Genomic DNA, 17,584 nt, shown 5'->3' with positions numbered 1-17,584 from the left:
GAGGGGCTATTGATAGCTACTAGTCCTGATGGCTATGTGTTAACTCCAGTATCAGAGACAGTATGTCTGTGTATACCAGTTGCTGGGGAACACATCTGGGAGGGTGATGTTGCACTCATGTCCTCCTTGTGGATTTCCCCTGGACCGCTGGTGGACCCTTGGTCTGATCCAGCATGGCTGTTCTTATGTTCTTCATTCTGTTCCCCCAAAACTGTGGAATGGAGTGCAGAACCCTTACTGGCATCTGCATTTCATTTCATTGCTAGGGGGCAGAATGTTACTGTGCTAGCTAGATGAAAGGGCTCATGAATGCGTAGGAGGGGCTTAAAGATAGTCCCCTACTGTGCATCCCTATGACCCTGGTGTAATGCAGTGAATGGAGATGTTTTTACTGGCCCCTGGCTGCATGGCAGAGCTTTCCTCCTGCAACACACAGCATGTTCTGCATCTCATGCAGGCAGGTCTTCATTCAGTGAGGGGTTAGTTAAAACCCACTGGCCGGATCAGGAGGAATGGGATGTGAGGGAGTTGGCTCAGCCTACCCATTTTTCTGGGGAAGGGCCTAGAATCTATGGGGAAATGGTGATTCCACCCAGCATTTCAAACACATCCCTAATTTAACTAAACTTAAGCTAGGAGCAAGTGTCCATTAAATGTATGTTTGGACGTACAGCTACCAAGTTTAGTCTTCTTTCAAATACTTTATACCTTGCAAAGAAATGTATTTGGTATTGTATACATAATAAAGGTATTGTCCTGCCAGGATGTGTTCTTCCTAGTGACACTGGGAACTCTGTAGCTCGATTTGCATCTGCTGCCAAAGAAGGGAGAAGGGCTTCTAAGCTATCCTTATTGGACTCATCCAGTTCTGTCAACAGAAAGGCCAAGCTAGCTCAGACAGGTGTGACATGAACCTATACCTCCCCTAGCAGCTGCTACTTCAGAAAGCGCGCCTTACCGTCTTAGAGTGGCTACAGAGCACAGCCCAGTAAGTGAGTGGTAAGAGTGAAACCAGAGCTTTCCCCAATAGAGCTATGAGGCTAAATTCATGGCTGTTTGTCCCTTAAAGATGACAGTGGGATCCTAGATTGCATGTGGCTCTCTGGATTGCAGTCATAGTCTGCATCTGCTCATTAGCTTCCATAAATGTCTAAATTCTTCATTATTATTTTCAGCTTCGAGTCTTCAAGCTGGCAAAATCATGGCCAACTCTAAACATGCTCATAAAGATTATTGGGAATTCTGTTGGGGCCTTAGGAAACTTGACCTTGGTCCTGGCCATCATTGTCTTCATTTTTGCCGTGGTTGGTATGCAGCTGTTTGGTAAAAGCTATGAGACTTGGAAGTGCAAGATTTCAAGTGACTGTGACCTTCCACGCTGGCACATGAATGACTTTTTCCACTCTTTCTTGATCGTGTTCCGGGTTCTTTGTGGAGAATGGATAGAAACCATGTGGGACTGTATGGAGGTTGCAGGTCAAGGCTTGTGCCTTATTGTATTCATGCTGGTCATGGTGATTGGAAACCTCGTGGTATGTATTCAACCATTTTCTTTTCAGCTGTTGTCTTGCACAACGGTGAAGGGCTTGTTTTCAATCCATTATCTAATATTCTATAGTTATTATGGTAAATGGGGGCAGCCCAATATGTATGTCAGTTTGTTAAGAAGGTTTCTATCCCAACTTTCTACTATAAAAATAGCACCCAAGGCAGCTAACATGTATAGGATTTTTTTTAGATTTCTTTCATAGAATCATACAGCAGTAGGGGATTTCAAGGATTATCTTACCCAACTGCCTGCAATGACAAGATTCCCTAGACCAGGGGTGGGCAACTTGTGGTGCCCCAGATGTTGCTGGACTGCAACTCCCATTGGCCGTAGCCAGCATAGCCAATGGTGAAGGATGAGGGAGCTATAGTCAGATAGCATCTGGAGGACCACAAGTCCCCCATCCCTTCCCTAGACCTAAACTAGCTTTTCACATAGGCTAGTCAATTGTCCTCTTAAAAATCCTCCAGAGTATCAGATTTCCTAGTTTGATCTTATACCAACGGCTCTTTCATAATAATCAGCCTAGAGCTGCTGTGCTGCAGCTTGACTGCATGTGCCCCAATCCAGCAACAGCGTTCCAGGTTTCCATGCCCAGAAGCACATTTTTTGTGCATGGTTCTTCCCTTCTGCCTACATTGATATCTGGTGGTCAATGATGCAGGCAGAGAAATCTACATCCACTACAGGTGAGTTGCCTATAATGCCATTGCACAGTTGAGCCAGTGAATGAGTGGTCATTATTAAAGATCTAGCGAAGATAAGGTTGTTCCTTGAGTGCAGCAGCGGGTACAAAACCTGTTGTTGCCAAGCAGTGTCATCTCTTGATCAAGGATATTGCTTCTTTTCTTCATGGTGGAATTAAACATTACAATATGTAACAAAAACCCCGATGAGTCCTGCTTCTACGGAAAAGAGAGCTTTGGCCATTGGGCAGTGTAGAAATGTAATCAATCAATCAATAAAATGAATAAAAAGCATCTCAGAAAGGGGCCCTTTGGAGGTCTCTGCCTTTAATTGCAGCTTTTCTGCTGCAATTCCCCCTCCCCAATCTGCTCCCAAATTTGTCATGTCCCCAGTTATCATTGGTTGGAGTAGTGTAGACAGTCTTTCTTCCTAATTTAAAAAAAACCCTATAACTTCTTCCTCCTCCTTTGGGAGTTTGTAGATAATTCCCATCATACTTTAAATGTTTTGCTCTCTCTCTGCTTTCTATGGAAAGAGATTTCAAGAGGGATGCCACACTTCTCTGTCTCCCTCTAGTTACAAGGAAACACACTCAGTCCAAACTACACATGACGTTAGCCACATAGCTCCACCCTTAAGTGCAGGGGTGTGGTTCCTTTTTTAACACATAGCCAATCCGGGGTGGGGGGTGGGGCAGGGAATATGGATCTGGACTGTAGCTTGAGGAGTAGGTGAACTTTAACCTTTGCCCCCCATTATCGACCGAATCTGGATTGGGCCCCGCACCTGCAATTTCCATTGCAAAAAAGTCACCTTCATTTTAATGGGGGGGGGGGTTGCAATTTAATTTGCAAGCACGGGGGAGGGGGGCAGTCTAGATCAGGGACCCGCACTGGCTATTTATAAAATCAAACCAAACCAACAACAACAACAACAACCAAAAAGCCAAACCCTGGATGTAAAGATAGAGCTACATGACTAACATCATGTATAGTTTGGCTCCCAACAGGCCTCTATTCCAATTGTGTGCTAATATTCCCAACTTATTTGTGATGCTCTATCCCCTTTGCATGATAGCCCCCTCTTTCTTTCTTCAAATTTTTAGAGTATTATTTTCTCAAACCACAATACTATCCCATGCCATCTCCACAAAAAAAAAAGTTCCACTGGTAGTTGTGTATGATTAGGAGGAGGACGAAGAGGAGGAGGATTAAACAACAGCACAATAGAGGTCCTTCTCTTCAGGCTCCTCATTATACAGATTGCTAGCATTTGGTTAAAAAAAGCATAGAATTGATCATCTGGTTCTGTTAACATTATCAAAACCATAGACAACAACACAGAAATGATTCAAAGAAACCGGAGGGTTTTTTAAAAGCTGGAAACATATAATCAAAAGATGCTTTGTTTTTTAAGGAAGATATTCAGAAATTGAAATATGAATTCATGAATTAAGATGAAAATACATTGGAAAAAGTCTAAATTGTAGCAATTAGGAATTAACTAAAGAAAAAGAGCCTAATTGAGATATTTTCCCCCTAGGTACTAAACCTCTTTCTGGCCTTATTATTGAGCTCTTTTAGTTCAGACAGCCTTGCTGCTCCAGAACAGGAAACTGAAGCAAACAATCTACAGATTGCTATAGGAAGGATTCAGAGAGGACTAGATTATGTAAAAAGAAAAACACGTGAATTTGTTCAAATTACCCTTTTGCAAAAGTGTAAGGGCTCCCCTGGAATCGATTCAACTGATGAACAAACTGACAAGAAAGGGGTGTGTGTTCCCAACCATACTGTGGCAGAAATCAACAAAGGTCTTGATTACCACAAAGACAGAACAACAACTACAATTTGTGTGGACAGCAGCGATCACATGTCGTTCATAAACAACCCAAATCTCACTGTGACCGTTCCAATAGCTGTGGGAGAGTCTGACTTTGAACATATAAATACAGAGGAACTTAGCAGTATATCTGAGCTTGAAGAAAGTAAAGAGGTAAGACATTAAATTATTTTACTCATTTTTACTATAACGTTTTTGTGTGCTTAACTCATTTATGTATGCCTTCAGCTGTGATGTTAAATGTATATGCGTTAATATTTTTAAACATAAGCTTAATCTCTCGCTCCTTTGGCTACTTCTTCTACAAGCTGATATGAGTATTGAAAGTGCCAGCATATGTACCTTTTCATCCTATAAACACTGGACCATATGATATTGTTTCATGAATTCACAAACTTGCACCCATGTTTCTGCTCATTGTTGGGTGCAGTTTACAGAGTGGGTCTAAATGATAACAAACTCTATAAGGGTTGTGAATATGCATTTCTTGACAGGATTGGATGTGTGGGGCAGTGCAGAACACACACTAAAAAAAAATCAGGGAGACATGTCAGCATTCCAGTTGCCATGAATAGTTCCGAAGCCATTTTGTAGTCAGTGTTCTGAAGTCAGAAAGATGCTGTCCAAATCTCCTGAATTGTAGCTACCCAACCAAAGTAAATTACCCAGTTGAGAGAGCAGTTGAACTTATCCTGGGCCAAAAAGCAATCTATATTGGTCCATGGTAGTCTTTAAAGTATCTAAGGAAGAGGGGAAGGCAGGAGCCTACCAAGCAACAATAACAACCTAACGGTCTCTGTCAGAGTCTCAGACACTAGTAAGTGCACGGCTTGTCATGCGATGCTAAATTAGAAATGGCCTTTTGGAAAGGTTAGTACTTCTTCTGGCATTGCTCAAGCAAGCTTAATGCTGCTATACTTTTAAGAACCTTGCTTATGTGGTACTGAGTTCAAAATAGACTTCAATGAAATATCATAGGGGGGTCTTTTTAAATTAGATGTATTTTATGGAGATTCCAGCTCTCAAGGTAAAAATGTCAACATTGTAGTAAGGATTATTGTTTATGTAATACAGCAAGGGTGGGGAACATGCAGCCCTCCAGACGTTGTTGGACTGCAACTCCCATCAGCTCTAGCCAGCATAGCCAATAGGGAGGGCTGATGGGAGTTGCAGTCTTACAACATAGGGAGGACTCCACATCCCCCAAAAGGATAATATCGCGGGTCTGTAATGACCTCTTAAAATTAATTTCTCTGAGGCCTCATAGACTGCAGATACTTTACGCATCAATTTTTTTCCTTCAACTCAAAAAATCCTGGAAGTATGAATTTAAAAAAATACTGAAATGGTTAATATATTGCCTTAATTACTACATGAACATAAAAGTAGCTATTGTATTGTTAAATACATGGAGTAGGAACTGGCGGAGGTTACAGAAATAGTTACATACATGGCTCACTTTTGACTCCCAGTGTGCAGGCAGTGATAGTGGAGTAAATGTATACCAAGACAGAGTTCACAAGTGTTCATGCCTCCATAAGGAAGCCTGCCTCATCCTTCAAGAACTCCAAGGTTGTATAATGGCACAAATGGATAGGCTGCTGTTGTTCACCCTAGTTTGTCCCTGTGCAGAACTAAATAAGGTAGATGTGTCTATTTATATCACCCAGGAGCAGGCAATGCAAAACCTTCAGGTCATATCCAGTCCTCCAGGGCTGTACCATAGAGGCGAGGAACCTTTCCTCTGTCAAGGGCTAATTCCCTCAGGAGTAATCTGTTGGGGCCACACGCTGCTGTGAGCAAGGCCAGAGCCAAAAATAGGTGGGGCAACCCTTTCTCTGTCTTTCTCTTTCCTTCTTCCTCCCCACCCAGAAGGCTGCTGAGTGAGCGACACATCACTCTTGCCAGAAGTCTGAGCTAATTGCTTGCGGAGGGTTTTTGAAATTTGGTTGAGGGCCGCAGGTTGCTCACCCCTGGTGTACTACCTCCTACACAGGGTCCGCGTGATGATTGCATACTAATGATTCTGGGATAGAGGATAGGAAATATAGTGGATAAAAAAAGAACGGTGACTCAAGCTCATGGAGAACCCAGCCAAGATTACAGAAGACAGAAATAATGCCTGTTCTACTAGAATCTGAAACGAACAGGGGGTTTTTTTCATGTTTTTTATTCCACAGTTAACAAACAGAATGATCCAATGGTCCCTGGAGAGCATCCCAGGGACCATAGGATTTCTTGGATTCTCCTTCCCAAGCCATAGAAGCCATACATGATCCAGTCCCTCCCCCTGCCCGCTTGCAGCCACCATGGAAAGAACCATGGCACCTGCTTTCAGAGGTAACAAAAGCAGCCTTGGACCTTGTAGAGGTTAGAAAAGGGGTGCTCCCATAGGCAGGGAGGAGAGGGGAGAGGCCAGATATGAAAAAAATCCTATGGCCTCTCCAGCCCCGTCCCCTGCCAGCGTGATTCCTCTAGATGGGCTCAAAGACACTTCCACAGGGGGAAAAAAGTTAAAAAGGAGGACGGAGAGGAGAAAACCACCTCCAGCATCAGCTTGGCAGGGCATAGGATACTAGGAAGCCTCCAAAATTGGAAGCTTCCATCTAGCAAGTGTCAACCCAATACGGCTGCGCCCTCAATCAACATTCAATCAACCGATCTTTCTGACCATAGCAAATGTTTACATTTCCTTTTTTTCTGAAACTGTAATTGCTATAAAGAAGGAACTTAATTATAAAATGCAGTTCTAGGAGATATACATAGGAAGCTACTTTATACCAGGTCAAATTATTTGTCCATCTAGCATAGTATTGTCTGCATTCTCATGTAATGCTAAACCATGGTTTAGCATTATGAAGATGAGCCTCAGCAAGGCTTGATCTCTTGTGCTATCCCTCCCCTTCCAATATGGCTGAGAGGAAGAATCCAGAAACCTTTGCTTCCATTTTTGACTAATGACAGCTTGTTATGATGTCCAAACCCAAACAAACTGAGGTTAGTCTTAGCTATGGTTTGTGGGGAAAAAAACAAACTTCAAACCATAGTTTACAAAACTGGGTTGTTTTCACCAGCCATAGTTAAGATAAACCACTGTTTTGCACATAACACTAAACAGGTTAATCTAAAACAGAAGTGGCCGCTTCCAATCTCCTTCTTGCAACCACATGGGAGGAAAAGGATGTGCAAATCAGCAAAACCTGAGCTTGTTGAAGTTCTCTGAATCCCACATCAAAGCTCGTTCCAAATTGTGTCGGTGTCAAATTGCAAGCTTTGTTTTTTCTTTGTGCACAAAGATTTGTGCATTTATCATGCATATTTTTTCCCAAATGTGCGCATCAATTGTTTGCATTTTTGGAATGCACACATTTCTCTCCCGGTTAAAGTGTGCTTGTGCACATTTTTCAAAAGTACGCATTTTTCTAACCCTCTTTTTGCTGTTCCGGAAATCACATTGCAAGCTTGGAAATGGATGGACTTTGACCACAGATCGCGTGCACAAAGATTTGTGCATTTATCGTGCATATTTTTTCCCAAATGTGCGCATCAATTGTTTGCATTTTTGGAATGCACACATTTCTCTCCCGGTTAAAGTGTGCTTGTGCACATTTTTCAAAAGTACGCATTTTTCTAACCCTCTTTTTGCTGTTCCGGAAATCACATTGCAAGCTTGGAAATGGATGGACTTTGACCACAGATCGCGTTTGGGTCCGCATTCAGTTCCAGGGGGTGCAAACTCAGTTGATTCTGGTTAAAAATGAACTGAAACAAATTTCTCATATATCCCTAGAAGGAAGTGGTATAACTGAAGGCTCACTCATCCCCATCACATGCTATCTGATTCTTTTTTATGTGCAGAAGCTACTGGATACTGGATCAACCGATGCTCTGCTAGATTGCTTCTTGCCGATAAAACAGAAACAGCTCAGAAAGACAGAAAGTTATTGCTGATATTTGTCTGCCTTTGAAAACCAATAGAGAAGCATGCTATTGATATGCAAAATATTCTTTTTAACTGACCCAGCCACTTGTAATTTCTTATTTTTACTAATGATCACCACGTTCCTACTGTATATTTATGTAAGTCTTCACTCAATTATTATGATTACCCTATTTTTCAAACTTAACCTGTTAGAAAATACTTTTGCAGCCGTGTTCATGTTATTTCCAGAACTAGAATCCTAGAAGTATTGAGCCTTCATCATTTCCTACCTTTCTTACTTCTCACAGGACTAAAATCAAGTTGGATCAGCCAAGAGTGCCACTCTGGTGCTTTTTAACCAGGCAGATCAACGTGTGTCAGCTAATTTGAACAGGTTACCTCAGCCAATCATATGTACATGGTCACTGCTGAGTAAAGATTGACTGGCATGCATGCTAACCAGCTACAGTAATATGCCACCTTCATCCATTGCAGTACCAGTGGAAACACACATGAGCAGATCTGTAATTCGAGCCATGTGACTCACATTCCAGCATGATCAGGGCATTCCACAGCATTCTCTGTGTTGGATGATCTTTACATAGCATTTTGATACATAAACTGCATGGTCTATAAATACACTTCATCTTGGATTAGAAAGTTTCAAGAGTGTGTGCTTAAGCTTAATAAGAGCTAGTTGTAATTTTAACAAATCGTTGAGTTGTATCTAATGGTTTCCTTTCTCTGGAGGAAGAGGACCATTGGACGCAACCCATGGGAATGTTGTGATGAGAGTAATCATAGAATCATAGAATAGTAGGGTTAGAAGGGGCCTACAAGGCCGAGTCCAACCCCCTGCTCAATTCAGGAATCCAAGCCAGAGCATCCCTAGCAGATGGCTGTCCAGCCTCGTCTTGAATGCCTCCAGTGTGGCATTCCCTAGGTAATTGGTTCCATTGTCGTATTGCTCTAACAGTCAGGAAGTTTCTCCTGATGTTCAGCCGGAAACTTGAGTCCATGATTCCGTGTCCTGCACTCTGGGATGATCGAGAAGCAATCCTGGCCTTCCTCTCTGTGACAGCCTTTCAAGTACTTGAAGAGTGCTATCCTATCTCACCTCAGTCTTCTCAAGGCTAAACATGCCCAGGTCTTTCAGTCTCTTGTTGTGCCTAATCATAAAGTTACATCTGGGGCCCTTAATATGGAATTAATTTACATTGCAATCTTATGCATGTTTACTTGGACGTACATCCCAGTGTGTTCAATAGGACTTAATCACCAATAAGTGTGAAACAGGGGTACAGCCATAGTTACTTATGATTACCATGTTTGCCCAGTGGTAAAGCTAAGTAATTTTCAACCCTGGACTTAATCGTCTTATAGCGGCCCTTTTAGATGGCCACGAGTATTACTTCAGTTGTGAAGCCCACACCTAAAATTTCTCTTCCCCCTGCCCCACCCAGCCAACTACTATTCCATGCAAACTGCTATTCCATGCAAAGAACCATCAGCAACCTAGGCTCTATATCAAGGGCATGCAATTTGGCCCACAGGCAGTTTCTGTGTACTGAGTCAAAAGCTGATGATGGATCAACAAATGCTGCAAAAAGCCTTGCATTGTTCTTAACAGTTTTGCCAATAAGGTGAGACAGAGTGAAGCAGTGATCAGTGCTGGTAAGAATTCCTAAACCCATCTTGCTCTTCAAATAAAATACAGGCTCAGGAGACACACTCCTGCAGCTTCTTGAGTAAAAAGGTGGCATATATTTTAGAGGGAATATCCAGCAGACTAATTGGTCTAAATTCTGTGGAAGAGAGGGGTTGCTCTTTTGAAAGATAGGATACACCAACAACAGTTTCCAGCCTGGAGGAATTAAAACAGTCAGATTAATCTCAGTAAATAATTTAGCAAGGACAGGAGTCCACCAGTTAAGAGTACGTTTTAAACAATTCTGGGGGCAGGGAATCCTCATCTGTGACCTTATTAGGTTTAATCAAGCCTAATAAGTTGGACTGGGAGCTGGGAGATGGGGGTTCTAGTCTGCACTCGGCCATGGAAGCTCACTGGGTGACTTTGGGCCAGTCACAGACTCTCAGCCCAACCAACCTCACAGGGTTGTTGTTGTGAGGATGAAATGGAGAGGAGAAGGATAATGTAAGCCTCCTTGGGTTCCTTGCAAGAGAAAAAACGGTGGGATATAAATGCAATAAATTAATCAAATAAATCAAGGATTTCATTTTCCATGGAGTTACAGGCTCCCACTTAGGAAGAACTCTGTAATCAGCATAATGGGAAGAAACTAATGAAATGCTATGTAATTTAGTAAAATAATTGGTCCATTCATCAATTAGAATCTGGGGCTCAGTAATCCCTCTCACTTCAGCTTGACCATGGGCAATAGTATCCCGAAACTTGCGGTCATTATTTTCTGTAGCTGCTAAGCCCAAAGCCTCCCACTGCATTTTGTTATAATCTTTCTCTTTTTTTCCTTTTCTTTTTTATACATGAGGCATTTGAAGAACAATCTGTTGGATGGCTGCTTCCATTTTCAGTTTAAAATGTTGTCTAGAATGTTTAGCAAGAGTTCTCTAGCTATGTAGCAGTTTTTGTCAAACTGTGAGGAAGATGGTCCAGAATTCTGATGTAGAATACAAGATGTAAGTAAGAAGGGTTTAAGACTGTCTACTATTTTTTGGTACATACTTAAGGGAGACACTTCTCCCAAAAGACAGTGGGCACGTTCACACAACACACTAGCCTATGATGGGTGTCAAGCCATTCACTGTGGGTTGTTTTGCGAACAACCCACATGTTTGATTAGCACACCCGCCAGATGACTGAGCAAACAACCCACAGTACATGGCTTGTTTGCCCCCTTGTCCCCCTTCCCTCCCCCTCAGTACTCCAACTGGAATCCCAGGAGACTTGGAGGCAGACCTGTCCTGTCTGCCACCATGTCTCCCTTCCTGTCTCCAGTCGCAAACTTGATCGTGATCAGAGCCATTTTTTTCTATTTTCCCGGCCCTGTTTTTGGACAAAAACGGGACTGGGGGAAAAAATTGCACTCCCCCCATTCTCTGGGGAATATGCACAATTTTTGTTTAAATTAAAAGCACCCCTTACCAAAAATTGGCTGGGTGGGGAACCTAACCCCTGCCATGGACCCTGTTGCCCCAAGAGTCCATGGCGGGGGGTTGGATTTCCCCCCCATCCCAGCCAGTTTTCAGCAAGGGGCACTTTTAAATTCCTATACAACCCTATGGAGTCTAAGAAAGACTCTGAGCATGTGCGGTTTTGCATTTTGCATTTTGTGAACTGCCCAGAGAGCTTCGGCTATTGGGCGGTATAGAATTGAAATAAATAAATAAATAAATAAATAATTTTAAACTCATTTTACTCATAGCACTATCATGTCTACCAGAATAAAATGGAGTTTGCTTCTGCTGCCCTCCTCACCTGCCACTTTCCGGGTAGTCATTTGGGGGAGCCCTGGGCTGCAAAGCCTTGGAATTTGGCCCCAAGATCTAGCCCTAGCTGCATCACTGTGTTGGCTTCATTTTTTTTTTATCAGTATAAAAGGATGAATAAATGTATTTATTTATTCATTTATTCATTTCATTTCTATACCAGCCAATAGCCGAAGCTCTCTGGGCAGTTCACAAAAATTAAAACCAAGGAGCACACAATTAAACAATATAAAATATATAAAACATTAAAATCACAGTCAACAATACAACCAGAATAAAACCAGATAAAACCTAGCAGCAGTGCAGTAATTTAAAATACAGATTTAAAACAGCAAAGCTAAAAGTCTAGAAAGCTAAAATGCTAAAATGCCTGGGAAAATAAAAAGGTCTTCACCTGGCACCGGAAAGAATACAATGCAGGTGCCAGGCAAACCTCACTAGGGAGCTCATTCCACAGCTGGGGTGCCACAGCAGAAAAGGCTCTCCTCCTAGTAGCCACCTGCCTCACTTCGTTTGGCTGGGCCTCACAGAGAAGGGCCGCTGAATCTTAGATCTACATTTTGACAGTATAAGTTAAATGGGAAATTTTGCCCCCCAAACTGCTCACTGTTGTGTCTAATTTAAAACCTGATAGCCTACGATCTCCACATGCAGCTATTATGTCCCATTGTCTCCTGTGGAAGATGAAGAACCATGACGACAGGCTGTTCTGTAACTGAGAGTGGGAAAGCCCTCCCTGGAGGTGCATGTCGTGATCACTTCCTGGATTATAATTAGAGTTTTAACCAAACAATAAATAAATAAAGATGTAAGTTTTCAGGTATTTTCCATATTTAATTGGAATGCAGTCAAGAGTGACCATGTGACTCTTTAGGCTGTTGCAGGGGTGATCTCTTAACTTGGAGAAGAGATGGAGAAGAGTTCACACACTTCTCACTACACCCTGAGTTCCTTCCCTCTCGTCTCCAGCATGAATCCCCATTGCCCTTTTTTTTTTGCCTCCTTTAACTCAACCAGCAGGGGAAGACAGCTTGAAGATACAGGGTCCTTCACCAACACCACTATTCCCAACCACAAGCAGGTGGCTTAGCTCCCTGCAAACTTGCCAGTCATTGGTGGAGTGGCAGCATTCCACTGGGAAGGGAGATGATAACAAGCTTTTCTACACAAGCGATTTATTACACACTCATGATTGGCCACTCACAGACATTTGCCGGTCCTAAACATGGCATCATCAACCTCCAGGACATCTCCTGCGCTTTTCCCCCTTTATCCCACTCTCAAAAAGATTGGCGATAAAGACAAGGGATGTTAATCTGTTCCACTGGCTGTGTGTAATGACGGCAAAGCACTATTATCACAGTGCCGTCGTTGTTGTTGTTGTTCAGTCGTTCAGTCGTGTCTGACTCTTCGTGACCCCATGGACCATAGCACGCCAGGCCTTCCTGTCCTGTGCTCTCTCCCGGAGCATGCTCAAGTCCATATTCATTGCATCAGTGATACTATCTAGCCATCTCATCCTCTGCTGTCCCCTTCTCCTTTTGCCTTCAGTCTTTCCCAGTATCAGGGTCTTTTCCAGAGAGTTTTCTCTTCGCATTAGGTGGCCAAAATATTTCAGCTTCAGTATCTGTCCTTCCAATGAGCAGTCAGGGTTGATTTCCTTTAGGATTGACTGATTTGACCTCCTTGCAGTCCTTCCTTATGGTCCAGCTCTCGCAGCCATAGGTTACTACGGGGAATACCATTGCTTGAACTATGTGGACCTTTGTTGTCAGCGTGATGTCTCTGCTCTTCACTATTTTATCAAGATTTGTCATTGCTCTCCTCCCAAGAAGTAAACGTCTTCTAATTTCCTGGCTGCAGTCAGCATCTGCAGTAATCTTTGCACCTAGAAAGACAAAGTCTGTCACTGCCTCCACATTTTCTCCCTCTATTTGCCAGCTATCAATCAAGCTGGTTGCCATAATCTTGGTTTTTTGAGGTTTAACTGCAACCCAGCTTTTGCACTTTCTTCTTTCACCTTCGTCATGAGGTTCCTCAGCTCCTCCTCGCTTTCAGCCATCAAAGTGGTATCATCTGCATATCGGAGATTGTTCATGTTTCTTCCAGCGATTTTAACTCCAGCCTTGGCTTCATCAAGCCCAGCACATTGCATGATGTGTTCTGCGTACAAGTTGAATAGGTAGGGTGAGAGTATACAACCCTGCCATACTCCTTTCCCAATCTTAAAACAGTCCGTTGTTCTGTGGTCTGTTCTTACCGTTGCTACTTGGTCGTTATACAGATTCCTCAGGAGGCAGACAAGATGACTTGGTATCCCCATACCACCAAGAACTTGCCACAATTTGTTATGATCCACACAGTCAAAGGCTTTAGAATAGTCACTAAAACAGAATAGATGTTTTTCTGAAACTCCCTGGCTTTCTCCATTATCCAGTGGATATTGGCAATTTGGTCTCTAGTTCCTCTGCCTTTTCTAAACCTAGCTTGTACATCTGGCAATTCTTGTTCCATGAATTGCTGGAGTCTACCTTGCAAGATCTTGAGCATTACCTTACTGGCATGTGAAATAAGTGCCACTGTTCAGTAGTTTGAACACTCCTTGATGCTTCCCTTTTTTGGTATGGGGATATAAGTTGATTTTTTCCAATCTGTTGGCCATTCTTGTGTTTTCCAGATTTGCTTGCATATGGCATGCATCGCCTTGACAGCATCATCTTGCAAGATTTTAAACAGTTCAGCTGGGATACCGTCATCTCGTGCTGCCTTGTTATTAGCAATGCTTCTTAAGGCCCATTCAATGTCTGGCTCTAGCTCACTGACCACACTGTCAAATCTATCCCTGATATTATTATCCTTCCTATACAGATCTTCCGTATATTCTTGCCACCTTTTCTTGATCTCTTCTGCTTCTGTTAGGTCCTTGCCATCTTTGTTTTTGATCATACCCATTTTTGCCTGGAATTTTACCTCCGATGTTTCTAATTTTCTGGAAGAAGTCTCTTGTCCTTCCTATTCTATTATCTTCTTCCGCTTCTGCGCATTGCTTGTTTAAAAATAATTCCTGATCTCTTCTGGCTAACCTCTGGAATTTTGCATTTAATTGGGCATATCTCCCCCTATCACTGTTGACTTTTGCTTTCCTTCTTTCTTGGGCTGCTTCCAGCGTCTCATTAGACAGCCATCTTGCTTTCTTGGTTTTCTTTTTCTTTGGGACGTTTTTTGTTGCCGCCTCCTGAACAATGTTGCAAACTTCTGTCCATAGTTCTTCCGGGACCCTGTCTACTAAATGTAGTCTCTTAAATCTATTCTTCACCTCCACTGCATATTCATGAGGAATATTAGTGAGCTCATATCTAACTGATATGTGGGTCTTCCCTATTCTCTTTAGTCTGATTCTAAATTGTGCTATAAGAAGTTCGTGATCTGAACTACAATCAGCTCCAGGTCTTGTTTTTACCGACTGCATAGATGTCCGCCACCTTTGGCTACAAAGGATGTAGACAATCTGATTTCGGTGTCGACCGTCTGGTGAAGTCCTTTTATAAGTCGTCTCTTAGGTTGTTGGAAGAGAGTGTTTGCTATGCATAGTGAGTTGTCTTGACAAAATTCTATCAGCCTATGTCCCGCTTCATTTTGTTTTCCCAGACCATGCTTGCCTGTAATTCCAGGTGTCGTTTGACTACCCACCTTAGCATTCCAGTCTCCTGTAATGAAAATAACATATTTTTTTGGCGTACTGTCCAGTAGGTGCTGCAGATCCTCATAGAACTGATCTACTTCTGCTTCTTCAGCATCTGTGGTTGGGGCGTATATTTGGATCACTGTGATGTTAAATGGCTTATCCTGAATTCGAATTGAGATCATTCTATCATTTTTTGGATTGTATCCAAGCACTGCCTTAGCCACTTTATTATTAATTATGAAGGCTACTCCATTTCTTCTGTGGTCATCTTGTCCACAGTAGTAGATCTGGTGGTCATTTGATGTGAAGTGGCCCATTCCAGTCCATTTCAGTTCACTGACACCCAAAATGTCTATATTTAATCTTGACATCTCCCCAATAACCACATCCAATTTGCCCTGGCTCATAGATCTTACATTCCAGGTTCCTATGGTGTGTTGATCTTTAGAACATCAGATTCGTCATTCACCACCAGCACCATCGGCTGCTAGCCGTCCTTTCGGCTTTGAGCTAGCTGCGTCATCACATCTGGGGCTAGTTGAACTTATCCTCTGTTCCTCCCCAGTAGCATTTTGACCATCTTCTGACCTGGGAGTCCCATCTTCTGATGGTATACCGACATATCTCTGGTTGCACTGATCCATTTAGTTTTCATGGCAAGAATACTGGGATGGGTTGCCGTTTCCTTCCCCAGGGATCGTATTTAGTCTGACCTCTCTGCCATGACCTTCCCGTCTTGGGTGTCCCTTCATGGTTTAGCTCACGACGTCATTGAGGTTCTCAAGCTCCAGCACCACGACAAGGTAACGATCTCCTTTGCTGAAGTCTCAGAGTCTAAGCAAGCACAATATGCAAGACTGTAGAACATGTTTGCTACTTCCACGGCACAGGCCTTAAGCCTGGGAGCCTCGACTTACCATTTCTATGCTTTGGGGTGCATGTATTAATTTGTAAGTACCTTGTCTCTTCTTTTCAACCAGTGTTGTTATTTCAAATTTTAGAACATTTTCAAAGGATGAGCAGCCATTGCCTATTTGTCCCACTGTGCTTTGGTGCAATCCCAAATATTTTGGACTGAGCACAGACTAACTCACCTAGAGTACCCTCCCACTGAATTGATACTGTTAAGATGGATGGCTCTGAAATCAGAGTCCACTGCCCATCCAAAGCCCTGCCGCCAAGAGCCAGGCAGGGCAGTTGGAACAACATAGAATCATAGAATAGTGGGGTTGGAAGGGGCCTACAAGGCCATCGAGCCCAACCCCCTGCTCAATGCAGGAATCCAAGTCAGAGCATCCCTGACAAATGGCTGTCCAGCCTCGTCTTGAAGGCCTCCAGTGTGGGAGAGCCCACCACCTCCCCAGGTAATTGGTTCCATTGTTTTCACCTCCTATTGCCCCTTAAAATTCATTTTCAGCTAGATAGGCCTCTCTTGGGCTTGGGGATATAGTGGGTCCATGTCTCTTCCTTCCACACTCTACCCACCATCATGCCCCCTCTCTTGGGCAATGGAGAGGCTTGGGGATATAGTGGGTCCATGTCTCTTCCCTCCACTCTCCACCACTGTCATGCCCTTTCTGTTGGCAATGGAGAGGCTTGGGGATATAGTGGGTCCATGTCTCTTCCCTCCACTCTCCACCCACTGTCATACCCCCTTTCTTCCCAATCCTCTTTGAGGTCACAACAGTGACCTTGGAAGAGGGGTGCAGGGGTCAGATGGGGAGAATCCCCCCTTAGCTTTTCTCCTTCCAAGCTCGTAGTTGTGTCTACGACACAAAAGCAGTCTCAGGAGAGGAACCACCAATGGAAAGCTGGAAGGGGCTTGGTGGACCATAGGATTGGTCCGTTAATCTGCAAAGAGTTCCCTGAGTCGCTATCATAAGGTTGTGCCATATTGCAGATTGGGCTTCCACCATGCCCTTTACCAGCAATTCCTGTCTCCCCACACCCACCCCTGTTTTTGTTTAATCTAACCTAAGGAAGAGTTCAGGGAAACTTGAAAGCTAGATAATTCTTTTGTAATGGTTAGTTGATCTTAATAAAGTATTACAGCTAGCGTTGCCATCTGGATTTTCAGAATTTATGTAGCAGAGACATATTTGGCTGTTGGTTTTTTAATTATATAACAGAGAAAAATATAACCTTAAATTATACATCATATATTTGCTTTAAGAATGCTTTTGATTATCTTTTGTTTTATAATCCTTTTCAGAATAAATTTACTCTGTCATTACTATAGCATTTTGTAACAAAAATGTTATCCATACTAGAATGATGAAAGCAAAAAAAAAAAAAAACCCAATATAATCCATTAGGGGCAATTCAGTACTGTCTTCCAATCCAGAATCTCTAGGAATATAATCATCACTGTTTTTTATCATAGTAATACCAGAGTATAAGACCTGTCCATGACATGTTGCTGTCAGGGAAG

The 17,584-nt window shown here is 42.8% G+C and overlaps 1 protein-coding gene across 12 annotated transcripts in view; it reads left to right on the top strand.

Moving 5' to 3' along the window:
* The window catches only part of LOC146358477 (sodium channel protein type 2 subunit alpha-like), an 83,871-nt gene that overhangs the window by 30,985 nt on the left and 35,302 nt on the right, over nucleotides 1-17,584 (top strand). For all 12 annotated transcript variants that reach the window (XM_084811993.1, XM_084811965.1, XM_084811924.1 and 9 more), the window contains 2 exons: nucleotides 1,176-1,532; nucleotides 3,779-4,231. In XM_084811993.1, coding sequence (XP_084668119.1) covers nucleotides 1,176-1,532; nucleotides 3,779-4,231 — 810 coding nt within the window. The remainder of the gene's footprint in view (nucleotides 1-1,175; nucleotides 1,533-3,778; nucleotides 4,232-17,584) is intronic.

The sequence above is a fragment of the Heloderma suspectum genome, chromosome 1 (assembly GCF_057233095.1).
Source record: "Heloderma suspectum isolate Gila_16-S chromosome 1, 16-S_ref, whole genome shotgun sequence".
Classification (NCBI taxonomy): domain Eukaryota; kingdom Metazoa; phylum Chordata; class Lepidosauria; order Squamata; family Helodermatidae; genus Heloderma; species Heloderma suspectum.
This window is presented reverse-complemented; position numbering and strand designations above follow the sequence as displayed.